Below are 24,125 nucleotides of genomic sequence, written 5' to 3' on the forward strand. Positions count from 1 at the left end.
TCTCTTGTTACATTGAGCACTTCTAGAGCATCAGCTTGCTGAGGAATTTTTATGAAGCAGATTGACCTCGTGCACATTAGGCTGTAACATCAGTTGTTCGGCTATGCTTGTTTATATTTCCTGTGGGTTTTTTCACATTGATTGCCATGCTCCAGCTATCTTTGAGTTGTTTTTTATTTTGGATTTTTGGTTTATTTTTTCTGGTCTGGCTATACAGGATTAAGTAGAATTTGAAAAATGAAGACTTGTGAGCTCCAGTGGCAATGAGTGCTTTTTCCTAGTATTGTCCCCATCCACAGACATTTTATTTCATCAATAGGGATCTTTAATTCAATAGAAGACCAGAATTGGAGCTGAAACAATTGTAGCTACCTGAATCTTACTTAGTCATTTATATATAATTTTTTTAACTTGAAAATTTTTTTTCTGATTTGTACTCTAGGTTAATCCCAAAGACTTGGATTCAAAGTATGCATACATTCAAGTTACACATGTTACACCATACTTTGAAGAAAAGGAGCTGCAAGAAAGGAGAACAGAGTTTGAAAGAAGTCACAACATTCGCCGGTTTGTGTTTGAGATGCCATTCACGCTCTCGGGTAAAAGACAAGGAGGGGTGGAGGAACAGTACAAGCGGCGGACTATCCTGACAGGTATGTCTCAATTTTGTGGCTTAGTTTGAATTTACAATTTTCTATAATTAGGAAATACCAACCCACCCTCAAAAATGCTGGGATTTTTTGCTTATATTGGTAAATAAAATGGCACATCACAGCAGACTACAGCAAGGGGTGGAAGCAAAACCAAGTCCAAAAACCAGTCCAGGTAAGACGTAAGAGTGTTGAAAATGTTTATTGGCACAACACGGTCCATGTTTCAGCAACAAGCCTTCCTCAGGGGTCTAAAAACACAAACACCAAGTATTAAAAGGATAAATAATAAAACCATTTTAAAAACATAATAAAAATGAACACACACGGTCTATATGTAAAAATAATGGAATAAATGTAGTAATACAACTATCACATAAAATGTCAAAAATATATAAAAAGGAGGACAGATCAGGATTACTATTTAAAACTATAATAAATTCCGATACATCAAGGAGTAAATATCAAAGAATAAATATTGGAAAGAGTACAGGCGCCATCATAAATAAATGTTAATATTAAACTAATATCCATGAATAGAGGTACAAATATCATCATTCTTAAGAATTAATAGAAAGGGGGACGTGATGTAGTAAAAATGTAAATATCAAAAGGGGCAGGTACAACTGAATCCATGCATACCAAATGCTTGGGAGTAGAAAAGTGCCTTATAGGGCATCAAAGCCCATATAATACAAGCAAAAATGCACTGAAATAAAAACACAAAAAGAGAGAAGCAGATAAGATGACAGAAAAGCAAAATCATCCATGTAAAACATGACAACTAAACATCCTGGCCTAGTTCATTGACAGCAGTGGCATTGGCACGAACTCAAACGTTTTCCAGATATTCTCCCCCAGTGGGGCCAAGTCCGGCCCACAGAAGTAGAAATCGTCTTTGTCTGGGTAGAAATAGGACTGCAGGGGAGTCACACTCCCGATCTGGGTTTTTATTCACCACTCTCAGCATTTTCATATGCCTATAAAATTTTGATTCCCAAACAGATGTGTGGAGCTTTTGGTTTTCTCTCTCTTTACAATATTTAAGTCCACAGAAAAGTTGCTAAGTTCTGAAGCTCCCATGTCTGTCAGATCATCCATGCGTGCCCCATGCCAGGAGTGCCATGAGGCCGCCTCCGCGTGCTTACTCTCTGTTCACAGCAGCTAGACTATCACAGATAATTCCTCTGTGTACATCCGTATGCTGCACAAGTTATCATGATTCTAATTATAACAGAGAAAATAACAATGAATGACAACATGGATGCAGCAGCTGATAGTTTGTTTTGGAAGTACCAAGATGGTGATTGCTGGGGGGAAACCAGCTTCAACTTTATGACATTATGCTGTCTCCTGTCATTAAACCTCCTTGGTAGCCTCCTCTGAGTCCCCTCCCACAACATCATAAGTATACATCTCCCCCGACAAATGCAGTACAGGAAGAAATCATGTGGAACAAACTAGGACTGCAATTAAAAAGAAGACTGTCAGTGAGTTAGCAAAGCAACAGAAAGAGTGAAGGTAAACTCTCTATGAGAAAAAGGAAGGGCAATGATGAGATAAAAGAGAAGAACCCTGCAGAGTAAAAAGCCCATATATTTATTTGATGAAGCAGTTTTTCTGACACCTATCTTGGAGGCATCCCTAGACACATTGAGGATTTGCCATGGTGAATAATGTAATAAGCAGAGGGGCAGCTCTCAGAGAGCCTGTTCCTATCACAGAGTGCAGTAGTTTGCCCCAAACACAGATTTAGTACCTAGGGTAGATTGGAAGATCTGGTCCATCCCTTGTAAAAGGTTGGTGTGCAGCATTCCAGGACTCCTCAAGAGCATAAATGTCATAACTTCTAGCAGGGCAGGGGGAGGAGTTCAAATAAGACTCCCTGGGTGATCAAGCAATATGTGCTAGAACCAAAGAGAGTCTGGGAGGAGAAGGAGCACCTAAATGCACCTTGGAAAAAAGCCTTCAGGCAAGAAGCAGAATAGCACCCTGGAAGCAAGGCCTCTGAGCAGTCGGAGGAATATTTCTTCCTCCGACTGCTCAGAGGCCTTGCTTCAAGGGTTTTTAGAGGAGTGGGAGCTTTGCTGTGATTAACCAATGGGAGTTTAACCTCCCAGTGAATTTATCTTGCTGTGTAATAACCAGCCCAGTGGGTGGCTGGTTAGAAAGTTTAAAATCCTGGCAAGACAGCAGAAGGCTGTAGGCATGACGGAAAAGTGTTGTGGCCTGGACTTGAAGAGGATTTGTTTTGCTGACAAGACCAGAATAGAACTGTGTGACACACAGAAGGGAAAGGGGAGCTTTCTAAATCCTTTTCCTGCTATATTTTGAGAAAGCCAGGTGGGACAGTAACTCACAAGAGCATTTATATTGACAGGAGTGTTTTAAACCTGTGGCACACGGAGTCTGTGAACTGAGCCAAAGCAGGGGAGAGATGATAGAGGTCTATAAAATAATGAGTGGAGTGGAACAGGTAGAGGTGAAGCATCTGTTTACGCTTTCCAAAAATACTAGGACTGGGGGGCATGCGATGAAGCTACAAAGTACTAAATTTAAAACTAATCAGAGAAAAATTTTCTTCACTCAACGTGTAATTCAACTCTGGAATTCGTTGCCAGAAAATGTGGTAAAGGCGGTTAGCTTAGCAGAGTTTTAAAAAGGTTTGGACGGCTTCCTAAAGGTAAAGTCCATAGACTATTATTAAATTAGACTTGAGGAAAATATTTCTGGGATAAGCAGCATAAAATGTTTTGTACTTTTTTGGGGGGATCTTGCCAGGTATTTGTGACCTGGATTGGCCACTGTTGGAAACAGGATCTGGGCTTGATGGACCTATGCTCTGTCCCAGTATGGCAATACTTATTTAGCACTCCATGCTTATAATGGCGTACCTGCCGTAGGGTGAGGGAAGATGACCAAGCATTTGCAGCATGGATCAATTTATTCCTTATGAGACACTGTATAAGATACTTAAAACTTTTTGATTTCATATCCTGAGTTAAAGGTGTTTTTGTTTTTGAACTTAAAATTGATTTTGGAGGGTTTATATCTAGAAAGGAGGAAATCCCAGACTGGATTATTGTCAGAATGAACTGTGGTGAGAAAAGCATTTCTTTTTTGAGTCTTCACAATTGCAGCCACTCTTAGCAATATGACAATATGCATGGTTTATTCACTGTGGCAATCCTGAAAACATGGCTGTTTTGGTTTGTTTCCAAGACAGTGTTGGGAAACACCATAATAATGTTCCATTAAAACATATATAATTTATATTGCAAGGCTCTGATGACAAACCAATTGACCTCTGATCACACATTTGCTGTATTATGGCCAAATCCTTTAAATCTTAGAGATAAACTAAGTGATTTAAGGGGACGAGTTTCCTTATCCAAGAGAACTCTCCCTTGATAGACTCATGTAGTAGCTTACTTTATGACTTGCTTCCAATCATTATACTAAAACAAATCCTTTAAATAACATCATGGGTTTGTATTTCACAATAGCTTTTATCATCCTCAATGGATAGAGTGGATCCAGTTTATGTGGGCAATAGACAATCATATATTAAGTTTATATTCCCCTTAAATCTGAACCAGTCAACTGACAATTCAATTTGTACCAATGAATAAAACTCAGATATATGGTTGCCTCTTGGGGACACAAATATTTAACCTTAGGCTTAGATGATTTTATAGAATTTGTCGTCCTATATTTGGTGCTCTTTTATTTTTTTTCCTTTGCAGCAATACACTGCTTTCCATATGTGAAAAAGCGCATTCCAGTAATGTACCAGCACCACACTGATCTAAATCCCATCGAAGTAGCCATTGATGAAATGAGTAAAAAAGTGGCGGAACTGAAGCAGCTTTGTGCCTCTGCTGATGTAGATATGATCAAGTTGCAGCTGAAGCTCCAGGGCAGTGTCAGTGTGCAGGTAAACAAATCACATGTCATGCAGGTCCCTCTTCTTACATCTGGCTCAAGACGTGGGAACCAATGAAAGGAATAGATGCACATCATTCTTTTCTTTGTAACATGGAACCTTACCCTGCATAAAAAGGAAAATTTTATAATTGTGCACACAAAAAATTTGCAAACATTTTTTTTCTATGCATGATCAGCCAAGAGTTTCAAAGTGAGAGTGCATGTGGTAAAAATACCTTCTCTTTGGTTTGTACAAATTTTCAGGGTTAATTTACACCTGTGCATTATATCTTCAAAAGTGTGCACTTAAACGTAAACATCTCCAAACCCTGCCCTGGGAAATACCTTTACTTTGACTGAGAGGAATAATGTACCTTTGTGGGTAAATTGATACGTGTAAAACTTATATAAGGTGGACAATTTTATGAAAGCTTTTGAAAATTACTCCCAAAGTCTTCTCTCAGTTATTGTCACTCATTGCTCATAATTGGTCATAATGTGAAGTACAAAAAGTCTGTTAATGCTTCCTTTAGTAAGAAAAGCAGTGTGTACTGGCTCTTAGCATCTTAAGAGCACCCATTATGAAATAACATTAATAAAGAAACCAGATTTTCAGGTGCAAGTCTCTTGGGAGAAAAGCTCAAAAGCATAGTTTTTAAAGTAATTGAGATCTTGACTAGATTTAACTATTAAGAAAATTAAATTAATGTACAGATCTGTTTAGTCTAAGCCCTTGATTAAGTTGATTAATTTCTTTTTCATTAGGTAAATGCTGGTCCTCTAGCATATGCAAGAGCCTTCTTGGATGATACCAACACAAAAAAATTTCCAGACAACAAAGTGAAGCAGCTGAAGGAAGTTTTCAGGTGAATTACATCAAAAGGTTGATTTTAGAGGCAGTAGAGATGCAAATGGAATTCTTTAACCTTGTAGTTCTTTTGCATTTTATTTTTTAATGAGCCTCTGTAATACAACCTTTTTATTTTTGGGTACTGTCATGTGTCAATTACCAATGTAATGTTTTGTGAGAATCACCTTGTCTTTATAATGACACTTCAGAAAACAAAATATTACTATCTCAACTTTTAACAAAATTTTCAGTTATTTTTATTCCAAGAGGAGAAAATACTGTGTGTCTGTATATAGAGATAGAGAGATGAGTAGACGAGAGCAATCAAAATAGCTTCTTTGATGAGCATTGTGATTGGTCAGTAGGCTGCATTGTGCTTAATTTGCAACCTTTGTCATTCTTCTGAGGAAAAGTTTGCTTTTCCATACACATTTACCCCAGGATTCTATAAATCGTTCCGAGATTTCCATGCAGAAATGGAAGTGTACTCCATAACAATGCACATAAGCTAATTGGTTAACAAGCTAATTAGTTGATAATTGGATTGTTAACCAATTCACTAATTGGCATTAATTAGAATTTATGCATTGAACTGTGTAAGGCATACTTCATAGAATCCACTTAAGCGAATTTCATTTCGGTGACAATTTTCTAGGCATGATATATAGAATCTAGTCCTTAGTGTTTACATGGCTGAGACTGATGATGTGATTTGCTCTTAAATCACTTTTTCTCACATTTATATTAAATCTTAACATCAATTAGCTTTATAAGATCAATGCTACCATGCTCAACTATGGAATGTATGTGATTTGAAGTCTGAAAGTAGTCTGCAAGTCTCAAATCTCAACATATTATCATCTTTATCACTTTACCCTCCATTGCCCCATGTAAGCCGCATTGAGCCTGCCATGAGTGGGAAAGCGCGGGGTACAAATGTAACAAAAAAATAATCAATGCTTCCATGCTCAGCTATGGAATGTATGTGATTTGAAGTCTGAAAGTAGTCTGCAAGTCTCAAATCTCAACATATCATCTTTATATCTATTGCTTACATGTATACTGTATGATAGCAATCATGGAAGTTCACACTAACAAATATTGACCCCCAGAAATAGACGTAAACAGTGTTAGTGTCCAAGGATAGTACATTATTGGCTGTGGAACTTACAATTCCTTTGTGAAGAAACACTTTTTTTGTTATAAATCCCTTCCTGCCCAATGTATTCCCTGGATTTGGTATAGCTGCAATCCATCTGTTTCAATCTCCTGAAGAAATCTGAGTTTTCCAATGCTGTAACCACCTGTGTTCTTCCCTTTTTATTTTGCATTTATGTTGGTTGAATATCATGTGCCACACTCTACCACAGTGTTAAAAACAAAAATGAGGTTTTAATAGCTTTCCAGCACTCTCTGAGGCTATTGGTGCAGATTCACCATGGAATACAAATGAAACTCCTGCGCAGGAACTTTGGGTTAGTCATTCAGCGTACCTTGGTAGCTGCTTATTTTTTCTAAGAGCTTGCCAGATCTCATTGCTTAGACATAATTAAGTAATCATATCTGTAACCTACAAAAATGTCTCCAGAAGGAGAAAATGTGAGTAACAGACAAAAATCCGTCCTATATGAAGCTGACTTTTCTCTCATCTCTGACAATATAAATTCAGCTGATCACAGACCCAGTTTAACGACACTCTACAAAATGAAATAAAATTTGAGTTATAAGGTTCTTGAGGGACAAAACAAGTGAGTGAAATCCTCACACATTGGGTGACATCTAACAAAGCATTGCACGAGAACTTATTTATTTATGCATTTATATCCCACATTTTCCCACCTGCTGGTAGATTCAATGTGGCTTACATGTGTTAAGGGTAAATTGGTTACACTTCGTGTTGAACAAGGGGTTTATAGTTGTCTTGCATGATGGGAGTCTAGTTCAGTTCTATCCATTGTCGTGTTCATGTACTCTTTTCCAGTGATCTGCTTGATTGGATTGGGTCAGCGGGAAGGAATATTCTGACTGGATGAGCTTTCAGGTGTTTTCAGAAGGTTAGGTAATTGTCCATGAATTTTAGGTCTTTCGGAAGTGTGTTCCAAAGTTTGGTGCACATGTATAAGAATCTGGAAGCACTGATTTGTATTTAATGCCCTGGCATCTAGGGGCGTGGATGGTAAGGTAGGATCTCGTGGACTTAGTTGTGTTACAGATTGGTCATGTAACCTCGTGAGAGGCCAGCACTGGATCAAAACTTGAGACCGCATGTGTGCCACTTCATGCCTATTCCTGTTGCGCAGGACTAATTTGGTCCTTAGGTTTCCATAGAGCCAAGTGGACATACTGTTATGTGGTGATAAGGAAGAAGCTGGAAACTAGAGGCCGGTAAGCCTCACTTCAATTATTGGAAAAGTAATGGAAGCCATGCTGAAGGAAAGGATAGTGAATTTCCTGGAAGCAAATAAGTTGCAAGATCCGAGACAACATGGTTTTACCAAAGGAAAATCGTGCCAAACGAATCTCATTGAATTCTTTAACTGGGTGACCGGAGAATTAAATCAAGGACGTGCTATGGACGTAATCTACTTAGATTTCAGCAAAGCTTTTGACATGGTTCCCCACAGGAGGCTCTTGAATAAACTAGAAGGGCTGAAGATAGGACCCGAAGTGGTGAACTGGATTAGGAACTGGTTGACGGGCAGACACCAGAGGGTGGTGGTAAATGGAGTTCGCTCGGAGGAGAGAAAGGTGAGTAGTGGAGTGCCTCAGGGATCGGTGCTGGGGCCGATTCTATTCAATATATTTGTGAGTGATATTGCCGAAGGCTTACAAGGTAAAGTTTGCCTTTTTGCGGATGACACTAAGATTTGCAACAGAGTGGACAACCCCGGAGGGAGTGGAAAGCATGAAAAAAGATCTGCGGAAGCTAGAAGAATGGTCTAACGTTTGGCAATTAAAATTCAATGCGAAGAAATGCAAAGTGATGCACTTAGGGAGTAGAAATCCATGGGAGACGTATGTGTTAGGCGGTGAGAGTCTGATAGGTACGGACGGGGAGAGGGATCTTGGGGTGATAGTATCTGAGGACCTGAAGGTGATGAAACAGTGTGACAAGGCGGTGGCCTTAGCTAGAAGGTTGCTAGACTGTATAGAGAGAGGTGTGACCAGCAGAAGTAAAGAGGTTTTAATACCCCTGTATAAGACGTTGGTGAGGCCCCACCTGGAGTATTGTGTTCAGTTTTGGAGGCCGTATCTTGTGAAGGATGTGAAAAAAATGGAAGGGGTGCAAAGAAAAGCTACGAGAATGGTATGGGATTTGCGTTACAAGACGTATGAGGAGAGACTTGCTGACCTGAACATGTATACCCTGGAGGAAAGGAGAAACGGGTGATATGATACAGACGGTCAAATATTTGAAAGGTATTAATCTGCAAACGAACCTTTTCTGGAGAGGGGAAGGCGGTAGAACGAGAGGCCATGAAATGAGATTAAAGGGGGGGCAGACTCAAGAAAAATGTCAGGAAGTATTTTTTCTCGGAGAGATTGGTGGATGCTTGGAATGCCCTCCCGCGGGAGGTGGTGGAGAGGAAAACGGTAACGGAATTCAAACATGCGTGGGATAAACATAAAGGAATCCTCCTCAGAAGGAAGGGATCCCCAGAAGCTTAGCCGGCGGTGGGAGGCAGGGCTGGTGGTTGGGAGGTGGGGATAGTGGTGGGTAGACTTATACGGTCTGTGCCAGAGCCAGTGGTGGGTAGTTGGGATGGGGATAGTGCTGGGCAGACTTATACGGTCTGTGCCCTGAAAAAGACAGGTACAAATCAAGGTAAGGTATACACAAAAATTGACACATGTGAGTTTATCTTATTGGGCAGACTGGGTGGACTGTGCAGGTCTTTTTCTGCCATCTACTATGTTACTATGTTGTTACAATCACCTTGGTGCTGTTTTTATTTTTTAATTTTTTAAACTGTGTTGCTGCATGTAAGTTTTGTGTGGGGTTTTTTCCTATTAGCTCACCTAGGTATATGTTTTACCAGCCATTAAGTCATGATTTCTTTTTCCTCTCATCAGCTCAATCCGGGCCTATATGGCCTTTCATCCAGGTAATTTTATTTTTTTCAGCTTTGATTTTGCTGCAGCTATTTTTCTGGATGACGCATGCAAAGAAAACTCCCAGCGACTTCAAAAGGCATGGTCATATCTGTTACAGATGGCCATAGTTGGTGCCAGCAACAGCTTGGGACATAGCCATGATCCCTCTCATTGTGTTCTGTATTTTAGATGTCAAACGAGAGGAATTAATGAAAGAGAAAAGCAGTGAGAAAAGCTTTACAACACAGATAGGAATAGTCCATCAGTATCTCATCAGCAACATTAGTTTCAGTGGGTCTTAGAGGTGTATATGATGATGGGAATGCATGGACATCAAAAGTGTCACAGTCGCCCTTGACATCAAGCATTGATTGAGGTCATTGGGAGTGGTCATCATCTATTTCCTGCCGAAAGAAAATGTCCTCAATTTAATGGTGTCAAGGGATTATGATGCTGGTTATCTGGAAGCTGACTCAACATTGCCCTTTGCCAAAACACTGCTCTGAGGTCAAGGTTGTCTTCAGGCATACTTGACATGAGGACTTCTCATCCTCCATGGCATCAGAGAGGGAGCAACAACATCCATGGACCCCAAGATCCCAGTTCCAATATACCTAAACTGTTCAGGAGGATGTAGTCACTCCTACTGTGATGGCCACACCTTTGTCAATGGCAGCAATTGTGGAACAGCTCGTGAAGAAATTTGAGGAAAGAATAGAATGCTTCTTCACTTGATACAATGCTGTGGCTTTGACATCGTCAGTGTCTAGATTAGAAATGGTCCAGCCAAATATTGACATCCATGAGCTGTCTGCAGGAGATACCTTGAAATTGAGGCTTTGAAGAGGTTCAGCGTTGATGTTGGCCCCACTGATGTTTATTTCCAATGCATTGGAGGAGGAAGCTTTGCTCACATATCTGTAGTCCATTGGTGTCTTGACAAACTAGCCAAGGCCTGATCATGTGGTCAGTAGTATGAGACAGGCGGAGACTTAGACATCTCTTAGGAAATGCTGTTATAGCCTGGGCCAGAGTGCTTCTGGGACTCAGAACAAGAGCCAGAGGTCTTCTCGAAAGAATTTCCTCTAGAAAAGCACCTGAGAAACTTTTGTTTGTTTCTTCTTCCAAGAGATGGTGCTTGTCATCCCATTTATTTATTTATTTTATTTAGAACTTGCCATACCTCTTTAAATGACATGCAGGACAAAGTGGTGTATAGGCTAAAGTAACACAAAAGAACTACATCAGCAAATAGAAAAGACTGTCAATCATTCTAGCACAATGTAGATTATAACTGTCTAATTTAATTAAAAACACATAAGCTACTTAGTGGGGAGGATCTCAGAGGAACTAGGCTCTTCTGAGTCAAGTGCCAATAGGCTTGCTGAAAGAGCCTTTTCTTTTTTTTCAATTTTGTTTTATTAAGAAAAAATAAAACTAAAGCATACAAATCCATAATATAATAGTAGCAGATAACCCATCAACTACAAAGCATCTATTTGTATACCATTCAATGAAACATCAAACCATATTAACATCCCTCCCTTCCCCCTCAAATTATCCCCACCCCACCAAAAACCAAATCATTAAGCTGTAAACAAAGAGGAATCAGGACCAGCAAACCATTGTTTATAATAGCTCACTGTGAATCATTAGTGCCAAAGAATTCCACAGAGCTGGGGCAGCGTTTCAAAATGCACTGTGCCTAGTACTTTGTAACGGAGCCACTCGGGGTCCAGGCAGGACCATACGATGGTCATTTATTGATCTGAGAACACACGTTGGGGTATGTGGTATAGTTAGAGATGGTGGAGGTTCAAGAAATAGCAGCTTCCTCACCATTCCATAGTGGTCAAAAGATCCAGAAGTTCCAAGATTCACTTTTCGGTGCCCCCTGGGATGGAAGCTTGGATTTTGCAGTCTTTTGGGAGAAAATTATTTCAGAATGCTATGCTCGTGTCCTGCATAGCATTCTATTAGCTCTTCATGGCCGTGTATTTGCTGAGCACTGTGTTTAGTGTAGAAGTCAGCTTACGCTCTCCCTAGAGGGAAAGCTATAGAATTCTATGAGCTAGTAACCAAAGAGGGAGAAATGCAGAAAATACATGGTCTGTGTGACCTATGGCATTGAGCACTTCTGCTAGAGGTATTGGCACCCGGAGACCCATTTGGCTGAGGGCCTCAGATGTAAGATTTCACATGTAGGAGAAACTTGCTGATGTGCCATGCCTTGAACAGAAACCTTTTAGAGGCTTATCAAATTTAGCAGCAGACTGCAATTAGGACCCAAAGTAGTGAACTGGATTAGATATTGACTGACAGATGACAGAGGGTGGTAGTAAATGGTATTTGACAGATGACAGAGGGTGGTAGTAAATGGTATTTGCTTGGAGGAAAGAAAGGTGAGTATTGGCGTGCCTCAGGGATTAGTATTGAGGCTAATTGTGTTCAATACATTTGTGAGTGACATCGCTGAAGGGCTAGAAGGAAAAGTTAGTCTTTTTGTAGATGACACGACAATGTGCAACAGCATGAAATTGCTGATCTGCTGTTAGTGATCTGTAACCTGTCATTAAAATCGCCTGTAGTACCTGAGGATTAGAGGGTGGCCAATGTAACGCCTATTTTTTAAAAAGGGTTCCAGAGCTGATCCAGTAAATTACAGACCAGTAAACCTGACTTCAGTGCTGGGCAAAATAGTAGAAACTATTATAAAGAATAAAATTACAAACACATAGAGAAACATGGTTTAATAGGACAGAGTCAGCATGGATTCAGCCAAGGGAAGTCTTGCCTCACCAATTTGCTTCATTTCTGTGAGGCATAAATAAACATGACATTAAAGGTGAAGCTGGTTGATGTAGTATATCTAGATTTTTAGAAAACTTTTGACAAAGTTCCTCATGAGAGACTTCTGAGAAAATTAGCTAGTCATGGGCTAGGAGGCAACATTCTGTTGTGGATTAGGAATTAGTTATTGGACAGAAAACAGAGGTTAGAGTTAAATGGCCATTTTTCTCAATGGAGGAGGGTGAATAGTGGAGTGCCACAGGGATCTGTATTGGGACCAGTGCTATTTAACATATTTATAAATGATCTGGAAATCAGAACAAGTAAGGTGATCAAATTTGTAGATGACACAAAAGTATTCAAAGTTAAAACACGTGTAGACTGTGAAAAATTGCAGGAAGACTTTAGGAAATTGGAAGACTGGGCATCCAAATGATGGATGAAATTTGATGTGCACAAAGGCAAAGTGATACACATTGGTAAGAATAATCCAAATCATAGTTATCTGATGTTAGGGTCCACCTTGGGAGTCTGCACCCAAGAAAATGATCTAAGTGTCATTGTAGACAATAAACTGAAATCTCCTGCCCATTATGTAGGGGTGGCCAAAAAATCAAACAGGATACTAGAAATTATTAGGAAAGATATAGAAAGTAAGACCAAGAATACTATGCCTCTATATTGCTCCATGGTGCAACCTCACCTTAAGTATTGCGTTCAGTTCTGGTTGCCGTTTCTCAAAAGACATAGCAGAATTAGAAAAGGATCAAAGAAGAGCAACCAAAATAATACAGGGGATGGAACTCCTCTCATGAGGAAAGGCTAAAGAGGTTATGGCTCTGCAGCTTGGAAAAGAGACAACTGAGTGGAGTTATGGTTGAGTCTAAAAATTCCTGAGTGGTGTAGAATGGGTACAAGTGTATCATTTTTTTATTCTTTCAAAAAGTACAAAAGACTAGGGGACACTCAATGAAGTTACATAGAAATAATTTTAAAACAAGAAATATTTTTTCACTCAACTAATAGTTAAGCTCTGGAACTCATTGCCAGAGGATGTGGTAACAGGGTTTTTAAAAGGTTTGGACATGTCCCTGGAGGAAAAGTCCATAGTCTGTTGTTGAGATAGACATGGGGAAGCCACTGCTAGCCCTGTTTTCTGCCAGATACTAATGACCTGGATTGGCCACTGTTAGAAACAGGATACTGGGCTGGATGGACCATATGGCTGCTTTTATGTTCTTAGCTTCTGGTCTACTTTTTGAGCTTTTACTGGCTTTATAGAATAGAAGTTCAACTCGTTGATCTTTGTGCAGTCATTGTAATCAAAGGGATAGGATGTTACAAATTGAATATTTGAGTTTATAATATTCTGTGTGTGTGTGTAGATTGCTAGTTTTTAATCCTCATATAGATTTCTGTTGCTCTTTCAGGCAATTTGTGGAAGCTTGTGGTCAAGCTTTGGGAGTCAACGAGAGGCTTATCAAAGAAGATCAGCTTGAATATCAGGAAGAAATGAAGACTAATTACAGAGAAATGGTCAAAGAGCTTTCAGATATAATGCATGAGCAGGTATGTACTGACACCATCATTATTCCATGTAGACCCAAATGTATCAAAATTCATCACCAATGTAAAATGCATTCCAGCTCTGCCATACCACTTTCCATTCAAACAAAAATTTTGATAATGTGCCCTACAGTTGTGATCTTAATAACTACACATGTTGATTTGAAAATGAAAAAATATATATTTTGTAACAGTGGAAGCACATCTGTTTAAAAAGGTGGTTCTTCCTTGTAGGTAGAATCCACTTACTTAAACCGTGTATTTCCCAAGTCCCTCTTTTGGTTTTCCACATGATTCATTCATTCATTCATTTATTTATAATTTCAATCAAGTACATTCAAGCACTATTTCTAGAAATTAATACAGGCCACATCATGGGAAAAAGAAAAGAAAATTAAAAATGAAAATATATAATAAGGAAATAAGGACAACATACCTGGACTAAACTTGAAACGATGTTAACTTCACCCCACTCATGATGGTGGTATTTAACTTCCCTAATAATTCTTTCCAGCTGATCTGGTTCAAAGAAGACATATTTAATGTCAGATAAACTAATCAAATATTTGGAGGTTAACTCCCTCCCCCCCCCCCCCCCCAAAAAAAAGGTAGCCCCGAAAGCTAAGGCCCTAGCTTTTAACTGAAGAATTTGCTTACGTCTTAAGTGGGTTGCCTTAGAGTCATCTGAAATATCTGTATTTTTTAAGAAATTGTTTTATAAAATATTGAAAACCTTAATGTAAGCAACTATTTTACTTGAATGGGAAAAAACTATTATATTCCATGGATCCAGATTTGCAATGCATGGTTGATCCAGTGCTGGGTTTACCCCAGTGCATGCTGAGACTTGTAGTCTTTTTTTTTTGCATAGAGAATACAATGGGGAAATCAGAACTACAACAGGATGAACACAGGACTGGATCAACCCTGACCTGCAAATCTGGATCCAGTTGGCAACCTTATTTCTAGGAATAACTTTAAGAATAAAAATAGGTTGGGGCTTGACCAGGATGGCGCTGACACGCTGAGAGGAGTGAGGCTGTTCAGGAGGGCTTGCTGAAGACTTTTGAATTGAATTGATTACCGCTGCCATTATGCCTCACACCAAAAGCAAGGGGATTGTAAGGTCCTTACCGCTTCCAGCCCTTGCATTTTCCCCGAAGCAGCAAACCCTCGACAGCTTTGCACTCCGGTGCCCACGGACTATAACCAGGGGAAGTTCCACTGTGTGTGCCGAAGGAGGAACTTCGACACCCCTGGATCATGAAACAACATTGTCCCCCCGGAAGCTAAGATACCACCCTGTCCTGCCGAGTCGTGGGTGGAGATGAAAGGTCCCAAGAATGCGGAAGGCGCTGGAATTGGACCCTGTGATAGCGGCTCCTCATCAGGGCGGCCGGCAGTGGAAGCGGAGAACTTGGCTAAGAAGGGTGTATTGAACCCTCCCGTGGTGGTAACCCTTGACGCCCTCTGGCAGGCAATTGAGAAACTGAACTTTTCTGTTACAAAATCAACCCAGGAAACGACTACAGTCGTTTCAAGAGTGGAGCAGCTTTCTAAATCGATGGATAAATTAAAGCAGTACTTCAATGATCAGGTACTAAAATATCAAACTGCTGTTGTAACTATTAAGAATAATGTTTCAGCAGTTATGAAAGATAATTTGTTTATACGTCAAAAAATAGAACAAATTGAAAATTATAACAGACGTCTAAATATGAGGATATTGAACTTCCCAAGGCCTGTTGGAATTCTTCCTTTAGAACTATTTAAAAAATACTTTATTGAAAACTTGAACATTTCAGCTCAAAATATTCCTCCTATAAATAAGGTGGTATTTCTTCCGGAAAAGAAGAGACAAGTAGGTTCTTATGAAGAAATGGAACAGGTCCATGAAGAGGAGAGATTGGATGATTTAAGAAATGTTTCCTTCATTTTGGAGGACTCATTATCAGAAGTAACAAAAAGGGCCACATGATTGGTATTTGAACAAGACTTTAATGCCATTTTGAAGTTATACTTTAAGAATGTTAACCAAAAATTTTGTGGTCAAAAATTAAGGATATTCCCAGATGTCACTAGATCTACACAAGACAAACGGAAACGTTTCTTAGATATGAGAGATGAAACAAAATTGTTGGGGGCTACCGGTACTTTCTTTTTAGCTTACCCTTGTAAATGCATAGTTAAATATTTGTGAATTAAATTTTTTTTTTTTGTACCAGATCAGCTTAGGGCTTTCATAGACCAGAAGAGGGTGGTATCAGGGGAATTAACAACTGTTAAATAGGCTGTATGATTTAACATAGGGCGGGCTGGGCATTTCCTTGTTTATTATATTCTACTTTGATTTCCTTAAATGTTTTGGTCACTCCCCAAGTTTGTGGACTAAGGAAGGGTTAAATACGAAACAAAAATGTCAAAAAGGGTTTTTTTTTTCCTTTTTTCTTTGTATGTGAAGACATATTACATAAGTACATAAGTAATGCCATACTGGGAAAAGACCAAGGGTCCATCGAGCCCAGCATCCTGTCCACGACAGCGGCCAATCCAGGCCAAGGGCACCTGGCAAGCTTCCCAAACGTACAAACATTCTATACATGTTATTCCTGGAATTTTGGATTTTTCCAAGTCCGTTTAGTAGCGGTTTATGGACTTGTCCTTTAGGAAACCGTCCAACCCCTTTTTAAACTCTGCTAAGCTAACCGCCTTCACCACTTTCTCCGGCAACGAATTCCAGAGTTTAATTACACGTTGGGTGAAGAAAAATTTTCTCCGATTTGTTTTAAATTTACTACACTGTAGTTTCATCGCATGCCCCCTAGTCCTAGTATTTTTGGAAAGCGTGAACAGAAGCTTCACATCCACCTGTTCCACTCCACTCATTATTTTATATACCTCTATCATGTCTCCCCTCAGCCGTCTCTTCTCCAAGCTGTATAGCCCTAGCCTCCTTAGTCTTTCTTCATAGGGAAGTCGTCCCATCCCCGCTATCATTTTAGTCGCCCTTCGCTGCACCTTTTCCAATTCTACTATATCTTTCTTGAGATGCGGCGACCAGAATTGAACACAATACTCAAGGTGCGGTCGCACCATGAAGCGATACAACGGCATTATAACATCCTCACACCTGTTTTCCATACCTTTCCTAATAATACCCAGCATTCTATTCGCTTTCTTAGCCGCAGCAGCACACTGAGCAGAAGGTTTCAGTGTGTTATCGACGACGACACCCAGATCCCTTTCTTGGTCCGTAACTCCTAACGTGGAACCTTGCATGACGTAGCTATAATTCGGGTTCTTTTTTCCCACATGCATCACCTTGCACTTGCTCACATTAAACATCATCTGCCATTTAGCCGCCCAGTCTCCCAGTCTCGTAAGGTCCTCTTGTAATTTTTCACAATCCTGTCGTGATTTAACGACTTTGAATAACTTTGTGTCATCAGCAAATTTAATTACCTTGCTAGTTACTCCCATCTCTAAATCATTTATAAATATATTAAAAAGCAGCGGTCCTAGCACGGACCCCTGAGGAACCCCACTAACTACCCATCTCCATTGTGAATACTGCCCATTTAACCCCACTCTCTGCTTCCTATCCTTCAACCAGTTTTTAATCCACAATAGGACATTTCCTCCTATCCCATGACCCTCCAATTTCCTCTGTAGCCTTTCATGAGGTACCTTGTCAAACGCCTTTTGAAAATCCAGATACACAATATCAACCGACTCCCCTTTGTCCACATGTTTGTTCACTCCTTCAAAGAATTGAAGTAAATTGGTCAGGCAAGATTTCCCCACACAAAAGCCATGCTGACTCGGTCTCAGTAATCCATGTCCTCGGATGTGCTCTGTAATTTTGTTTTTAATAATAGCCTCTACCATTTTCCCAGGCACCGACGTCAGACTCACCGGTCTATAATTTCCCGGATCTCCCCTGGAGCCTTTTTTAAAAATGGGCGTTACATTGGCCACCCTCCAATCTTCCGGTACCACGCTCGATTTTAAGGATAAGTTGCATATCACTAGCAGTAGCTCCGCAAGCTCGTTTTTCAGTTCTATCAGTACTCTAGGATGAATACCATCCGGTCCAGGAGATTTGCTACTCTTCAGTTTGCCGAACTGCCCCATTACGTCCTCCAGGTTTACCGTGAAGTCAGTAAGTTTCTCCGACTCGTCCGCTTGAAATACCATTTCCGACACCGGTATCCCACCCAAATCTTCCTCGGTGAAGACTGAAGCAAAGAATTCATTCAGTCTCTCCGCTACGTCTTTGTCTTCCTTGATCGCCCCTTTTACCCCTCGGTCATCCAGCGGCCCAACAGATTCTTTTGCCGGCTTCCTGCTTTTAATATACCGAAAAAATTTTTACTATGTTTTTTTGCCTCTAATGCTATCTTTTTTTCATACTCCCTCTTGGCCTTCTTAATCTGCGCCTTGCATTTGCTTTGACACTCCTTATGCTGTTTCTTGTTATTTTCAGACGGTTCCTTCTTCCATTTTCTGAAGGCGTTTCTTTTAGCCCTAATAGCTTCCTTCACCTCACTTTTCAACCAGGCCGGGTGTCTTTTGGACTTCCGTCTTTCTTTTCTAATTTGCGGAATATGTATGGCCTGGGCCTCCAGGATGGTATTTTTGAACAGCGTCCACGCCTGTTGTACAGTTTTTACTCTCTCAGTTGCCCCCCTAAGTTTTTTTTTTTTTTACCGTTTTTCTCATTTTATCATAGTCTCCTTTTTTAAAGTTAAACGCTAACGTATTTGACTTTCTGTGTACAGTTACTTCAAGGTCGATGTCAAAACTTGTATTATTATTTCCCTGTGTTGCACGTAACAAGTTACTACTTGTGTAATATAAGTAAAGCAATAAAAAAAAAATTTTAAAGAACAAAAATAGGATAAGAAACGTATACTCCATGGAGTACATAAAATTTCCAGAGGATTTTTATTTCCTTCACTTCCCCACCAGGAACGCTGCTTTTTAAGATACTTATAAATGATCTAGAGATAGGAATAACTAGTGAGGTAATTAAATTTGCTAATGATACAAAGTTATTTAAAGTTGTTAAATCAGAAGAGGATTGTGAAAAATTGCAAGAGGACCTTACAAGACTGGGAGACTGGGCATCCAAATGGTAGATGACGTTTAATTTGAGTGAGTGCAAAGTGATGCATGTGGGAAAGAGGAACCCCTACATGATGCAAGGTTCCACATTAAGAATCACTGCCCAGGAAAACGATCTAGGTGTCATCATTGATCATACGTTGAAACCTTTTGTTCAGTGTGAAGCAGCAGTGGCTATGAAAGCAAATAGAATGTTAGGAATTATTAGGAACAGAATGGAAAACAAATATGAGAATGTATAATGCCATTTGTATTGCTCCATGTGTGACCGCACCTCAACTATTGTGTGCAATTCCGGTCACTGCATCTCAAAAAAGATATAGTGGAATTAAGAAAGGTACAGAGAAGGGCGATGAAAATGATAAAGGGGATGGGGCAACTTCCCTATGAGGAAAGGCTAAAGTGGTTAGAACTCTTCAGCTTAGAGAAGAGACTGCTGAGGGAAGATATAATAGAGATCTGTAATATACCGCGTGGAGTGGAATGGGTTGAAGTGAATCACTTGTTCTTTCCAAAATTACTTGGACTAGGGGGCACACAATGAAGCTACTAAGTAGTAAATTTAAAACAAACTAGAGAAAATATTACTTTACTGGGCGTGTAATTAAACTCTGGAATTCATTGCCAGGGAATGTTTTAAAAGCCAATAGCATAGCAGGGTTTTAAAAAAAGTCCATAAATCATTATTAAGATGGACTTGTGAAAGTCCACTGCTAGGATAGGCAGCATAAAATGTTTTACTGTTTTGGGGTCTTGCCAGGTACGTTTGACCTGGATTGGCCACTTTTGGAAACAGACAGTGGGCTGCTTGAACCTTTGGTCTGTCCCAGTATGGCAGTGCTTATGTTCTTATTTAAGAGCAGGTGTAAATTTATATCTATGCTCCACCCTATCTATACTCTTGAGCTCACCTAGTGTAGCAGTACACACAGGCTTGCACTGTGCATGCTTGTATGACCTGATTTTATAAGAGCCCGTTTAGATGTGAAAATAGTTTATAAGAAAGCCCAGCAGACCCACAAAGGTCTTTTTCACGTCTATGGCCAACAATACTACCTTATCTAGGGCCCGCTGAGCACCATACATCAAATGTAATGTCCTACGGACATTAGTCGATCTGTTGGTGTTAGAAGTATTTGCATAGGTTTCACAGTATGTGCATGACTTGCTGAAGGGAAAAGAAAAGGACAAGGGTGAGAAAAAGTACACACAGAAATTTGATCCTGAAAACCCTTCTTGCATGTTGTGAGTATGTTTTTTCCATTTTCAGCAAAGGAGGTACAAAGTTGACATACTTTTGTACCAGTGGACTTCACTGATCCATTTCTTTCAAAGGGAAAGTGCACAGTGCACCAGAGAATTTTCTTGTCATAATCATGTAACTTAAGCATAGTCATGTTTGGGCAATTCATTTGACCCAGGAGAATGCTCAAGCGGCCATATATTGGATAGCATTCTTTTAAAACCCTGGAGAAAGTATGTTCTTTAGCAAGTGAGGTACAATTCACTAGGCAGTAAAATGGGAGAAAAAAGTATTCTAAAATTTCTGTATCCTGTCAGTATGTCACTGGGTAAACAAGAGTTAGTAAATAAAAGCAAACATTGACCCCTTTGTGATCCAACCAGATTTCTGTCCCCAACTTTTACTATTTATTTTTATCCATTTCAATTTGAACAGTATCATTTAACATATCAGCTTCCTTTGTTGTCTTGGAAGATCACAAATAATCACACATTCTGTATGTAACAAATGTGTTGAGAGAGAAAAACAATCATGTTGTTTAACGAGTTTTAACATCTTATTTCTTTTTCCCTTCATTGCTTCTTGCACACAAAATCAGATGAGATGGTAATGTTTGTTTTATTATATTTTGTTTAAACTTTTTGTACAGCCAATACAGTTCAAGAAACATGACTTTTCATAAGTACATTTGTAACCACTTTCCCCTGGATTCTATATATTGCGCCTAGAAATCCGTACTGAAATCCAAGTGTATTCTGTAACAATGCATGTAACTTAATTGGCTTAATAAGCCAGTGTTAACAGCACTTAACAAGCAATAATGAGCACTAATTGGCAATAATTAGAATTTACATGCACAACTCCCTAAGCATATTCTGTAACACACCACCTAAATTTTAATGCACAGATTGGGAGTTGATAGTTCAATTATCACCATAAGGGTGACTGATTTGTTGTTTTGTTCTTTTCTGTTATATGGATGTCCAATATTTTAGGACAACTTGGCATTATCTGTACTGTCTTGAATGTTGTAAGTTGCTTCATTAATAAAAATATTTAAAGTGAAAAAAAAAAATTTAATGCACACAGACAAAAAGGGGTGTGGTTATTGGCGGGTAAATGGGCTTTTCGTGGACGTTTCAAAATATACATGCGTTGTTATAGAATACAGCTCTCTGTGCCTAAATGTACGCTATGTTTCATTTGTGTAAATGGAGGCCCATAGTTTAAAGCACTAGGATATCAGCTACATATATTCTATATACCGCATCTAAATCTAGGTGCCACTTTTAAAATACACTTGGGTGGAAATGTTTGTGTACAATGCAGTATAAAATAATCCAGCATCTTTTTTGAGTATCGTTACATGATCATTGTACAATATGAAAATGTATTATAGTAAATATATTTATATTTTTTAATAATTTCTTTCACTGCTGTAGTGTCGCTTGCTCATGTAGTCATGGTTTTCAGCTAATGTCCTCCTGTTTCTCTTTTAAGATATCCTTTGGTGAAGAGAAAATCAGTGTTATGCCTAATTCACTTCACATTTTCAACGCTATAAGTGGAACTCCAACAAGCACAACTGTTCATGGCATACCAAGCTCCTCTTCAGTGGCATGATTGTTGCCCGAGGGCGAGAACCTTTTCTATTATATATGTATTGCTTTATTGTCTGATCTCAGGAGAATGTTAAAACCTAATTACCGGGCTTTGCAAGCTGCTCAAATTTAAGGACACTACAAACTAGGAAACACTACAGGAAATGGAAGGCAAAAACCACAGTTGGGTGTTAGGTTTTGCAGAACTACCATGAATATGCACACAAAGGGTTTTTTTCTTTTTTTTGGGGGGGGGGGGGGGGGGTAATTTCAGTGGCAATATTGGAAGATTTCTTTGTCTTGACAAAGATGCACACTACATATTTTTATGCTAATTATGAATGTCGTCTTTGTAAAATGATATGGGAATTTAATGACATGTTACAGGTAGAAAGATGATATGGAATGTATATAGCAGCATTTGGGACACTAACAAAGTTAAATTAACCCTATATCTAGGTTGTCAAAATGTTAAGGGTGTTCTGTTCTGCTGAGGCACATTCATCCTGATACAAAGTATGAGGGCTTCTTACTGTAGTGCCTCGATTGAATTGTTTGTATTGTGACCAGGCAAGCTCTTGTATTGTATCTGTGATGATAGAATCAAGTACTCTGTTTTGTACTTCTCTGCTGGTATTTAAATGTATGTGAGCTTACAGGTGTTCAATGACCTGTACTAAAGAAGATAGTTACACCAAATTTTTAAAAGTAGCAAACTGAGATGTATGTATTTATTGTTAGAAGATACATTCTGTATATAACTGCATTACATTTCTATATTTTTTTTAATACCCATACCAGCTTTTAGGCTTTTGCTTAAAATTTTAATTGTTAGACTTAGCCTTGGTGACTGCTATGTGTTTGAGTTAAATTTGTTTATTCTTGTATATAAATGAGTGCAATACAAAGATGTATAAAGTCTTTGCTAGATTAGGTTTGTACACTACAATTCATTCTTAATTTTTTGCTAAAGCAATGGAGTTATGTTATTAATGACCATGGTTAATGGTGGTGTAATTTAAAATTTTCACCATGTTATTGTTCTTTTAAAACATTAACTGAGTAATTTTATATCGGGGGGAGGGTGAAAATAAAGATTTTTAATTTTATTTAACTGGAAACACTGTCCTGTAATTAAATATTCTGTACTTTATCTATATTAAAAAAAAATAATTTGCCAGTATATTTGTCAGATTTTGTGCATTTTTCAAATTCTAGGCTAGAAACCTGAAGTCTAACTATAAATATGTTAGAATGCCTTAATATACCTCAGTTTGTCTTATTTTCTTCACTGGAAACATGCCAGATATGATTCTTGTACATTTTTTTATTTGTTGTCAAAATGATGCAGTATATACAATACAGTACAATGCAGTTTCTTGTAACTCATAAAATTCCAACAATTAGTTCAATGCGGCTTTCAACATGAGACTAGACATTTCTAGGAAATACAGTAATAAAATATAAATATATGTGTGTATGTATATATATATAGAGAGAGGGAGAGACAGATATAGATAGTATGCTTTCCTGTACTTAAGCAGCTGTCTCTGAGCCTAATTTATAACGTACATAACATGACAGGTTTTATATACTGTCACATCAAGTAGCTCAGAACGGTTCACAAAAGGTAAAACCACAAAACTAGTTTTACAATTAAAAATAAAAATCTAAAAATCTCAAGCTAACAACAAATATATATCATTTTAGGTATTTTTAGAACAGTCATGTTTTTAATAGTTTATGGAATTTCAGGTAATCCTGTTCTAATCATAATTCCGTAGGAAGAGAATTCCAGTGTCTTATAGCAGAAAAACTAAGGAGTCCATTTACTAAGCTGCGGTAAGAAGTGGCCTGCAGTAGTGTAGACACATGTATTGGGCGTGTGCCGGGTCAGTTTTTACTGCATCTGCAAAAAAAGGCTTTTTTTAAATGGGACGGGAAAAGAGCATGTGGTAAAACTGAAACCGTCATGCGTCCAAAACTGGCCTGAGCGGTAAGGGCTCATGCGCTACACGCATGGTGACTGGTCGGCATGTGCCAATTACCACTGGAAATGATGCACATAGGAGGAAATAAATAAATGATTTACGCATTATCGGCACTCACCAAATCTAAAATTACTGCCAGGGGGGGTATGGTAGCCTGGCGGTAGTCTTGTTTAGGTGTGCGCTGCATGTGCCTAACGCACCTTTGTAAAAGGGCCCTGTTTACAAAGCCATGCCTAGAGGTGCATTAGCGTTTTTAGCATATGCTAAGCATTAACATGTACTGTG

At 39.0% G+C, this 24,125-nt stretch overlaps 1 protein-coding gene across 1 annotated transcript in view; it reads left to right on the top strand.

The window, feature by feature from the left end:
• DOCK9 (dedicator of cytokinesis 9) overlaps window positions 1–23,026 on the top strand; it is a 719,745-nt gene extending 696,719 nt beyond the window's left edge. The window contains 5 exon segments of the mRNA XM_030201354.1: window positions 443–653; window positions 4,397–4,587; window positions 5,343–5,443; window positions 13,743–13,881; window positions 21,749–23,026. Of these exon segments, the coding sequence (XP_030057214.1) occupies window positions 443–653; window positions 4,397–4,587; window positions 5,343–5,443; window positions 13,743–13,881; window positions 21,749–21,871 (765 nt within the window). The 3' untranslated portion in view covers window positions 21,872–23,026.
• Window positions 23,027–24,125: the final 1,099 nt, after the last annotated feature.

This window comes from Microcaecilia unicolor, chromosome 4, assembly GCF_901765095.1.
Source record: "Microcaecilia unicolor chromosome 4, aMicUni1.1, whole genome shotgun sequence".
Classification (NCBI taxonomy): Eukaryota; Metazoa; Chordata; class Amphibia; order Gymnophiona; family Siphonopidae; genus Microcaecilia; species Microcaecilia unicolor.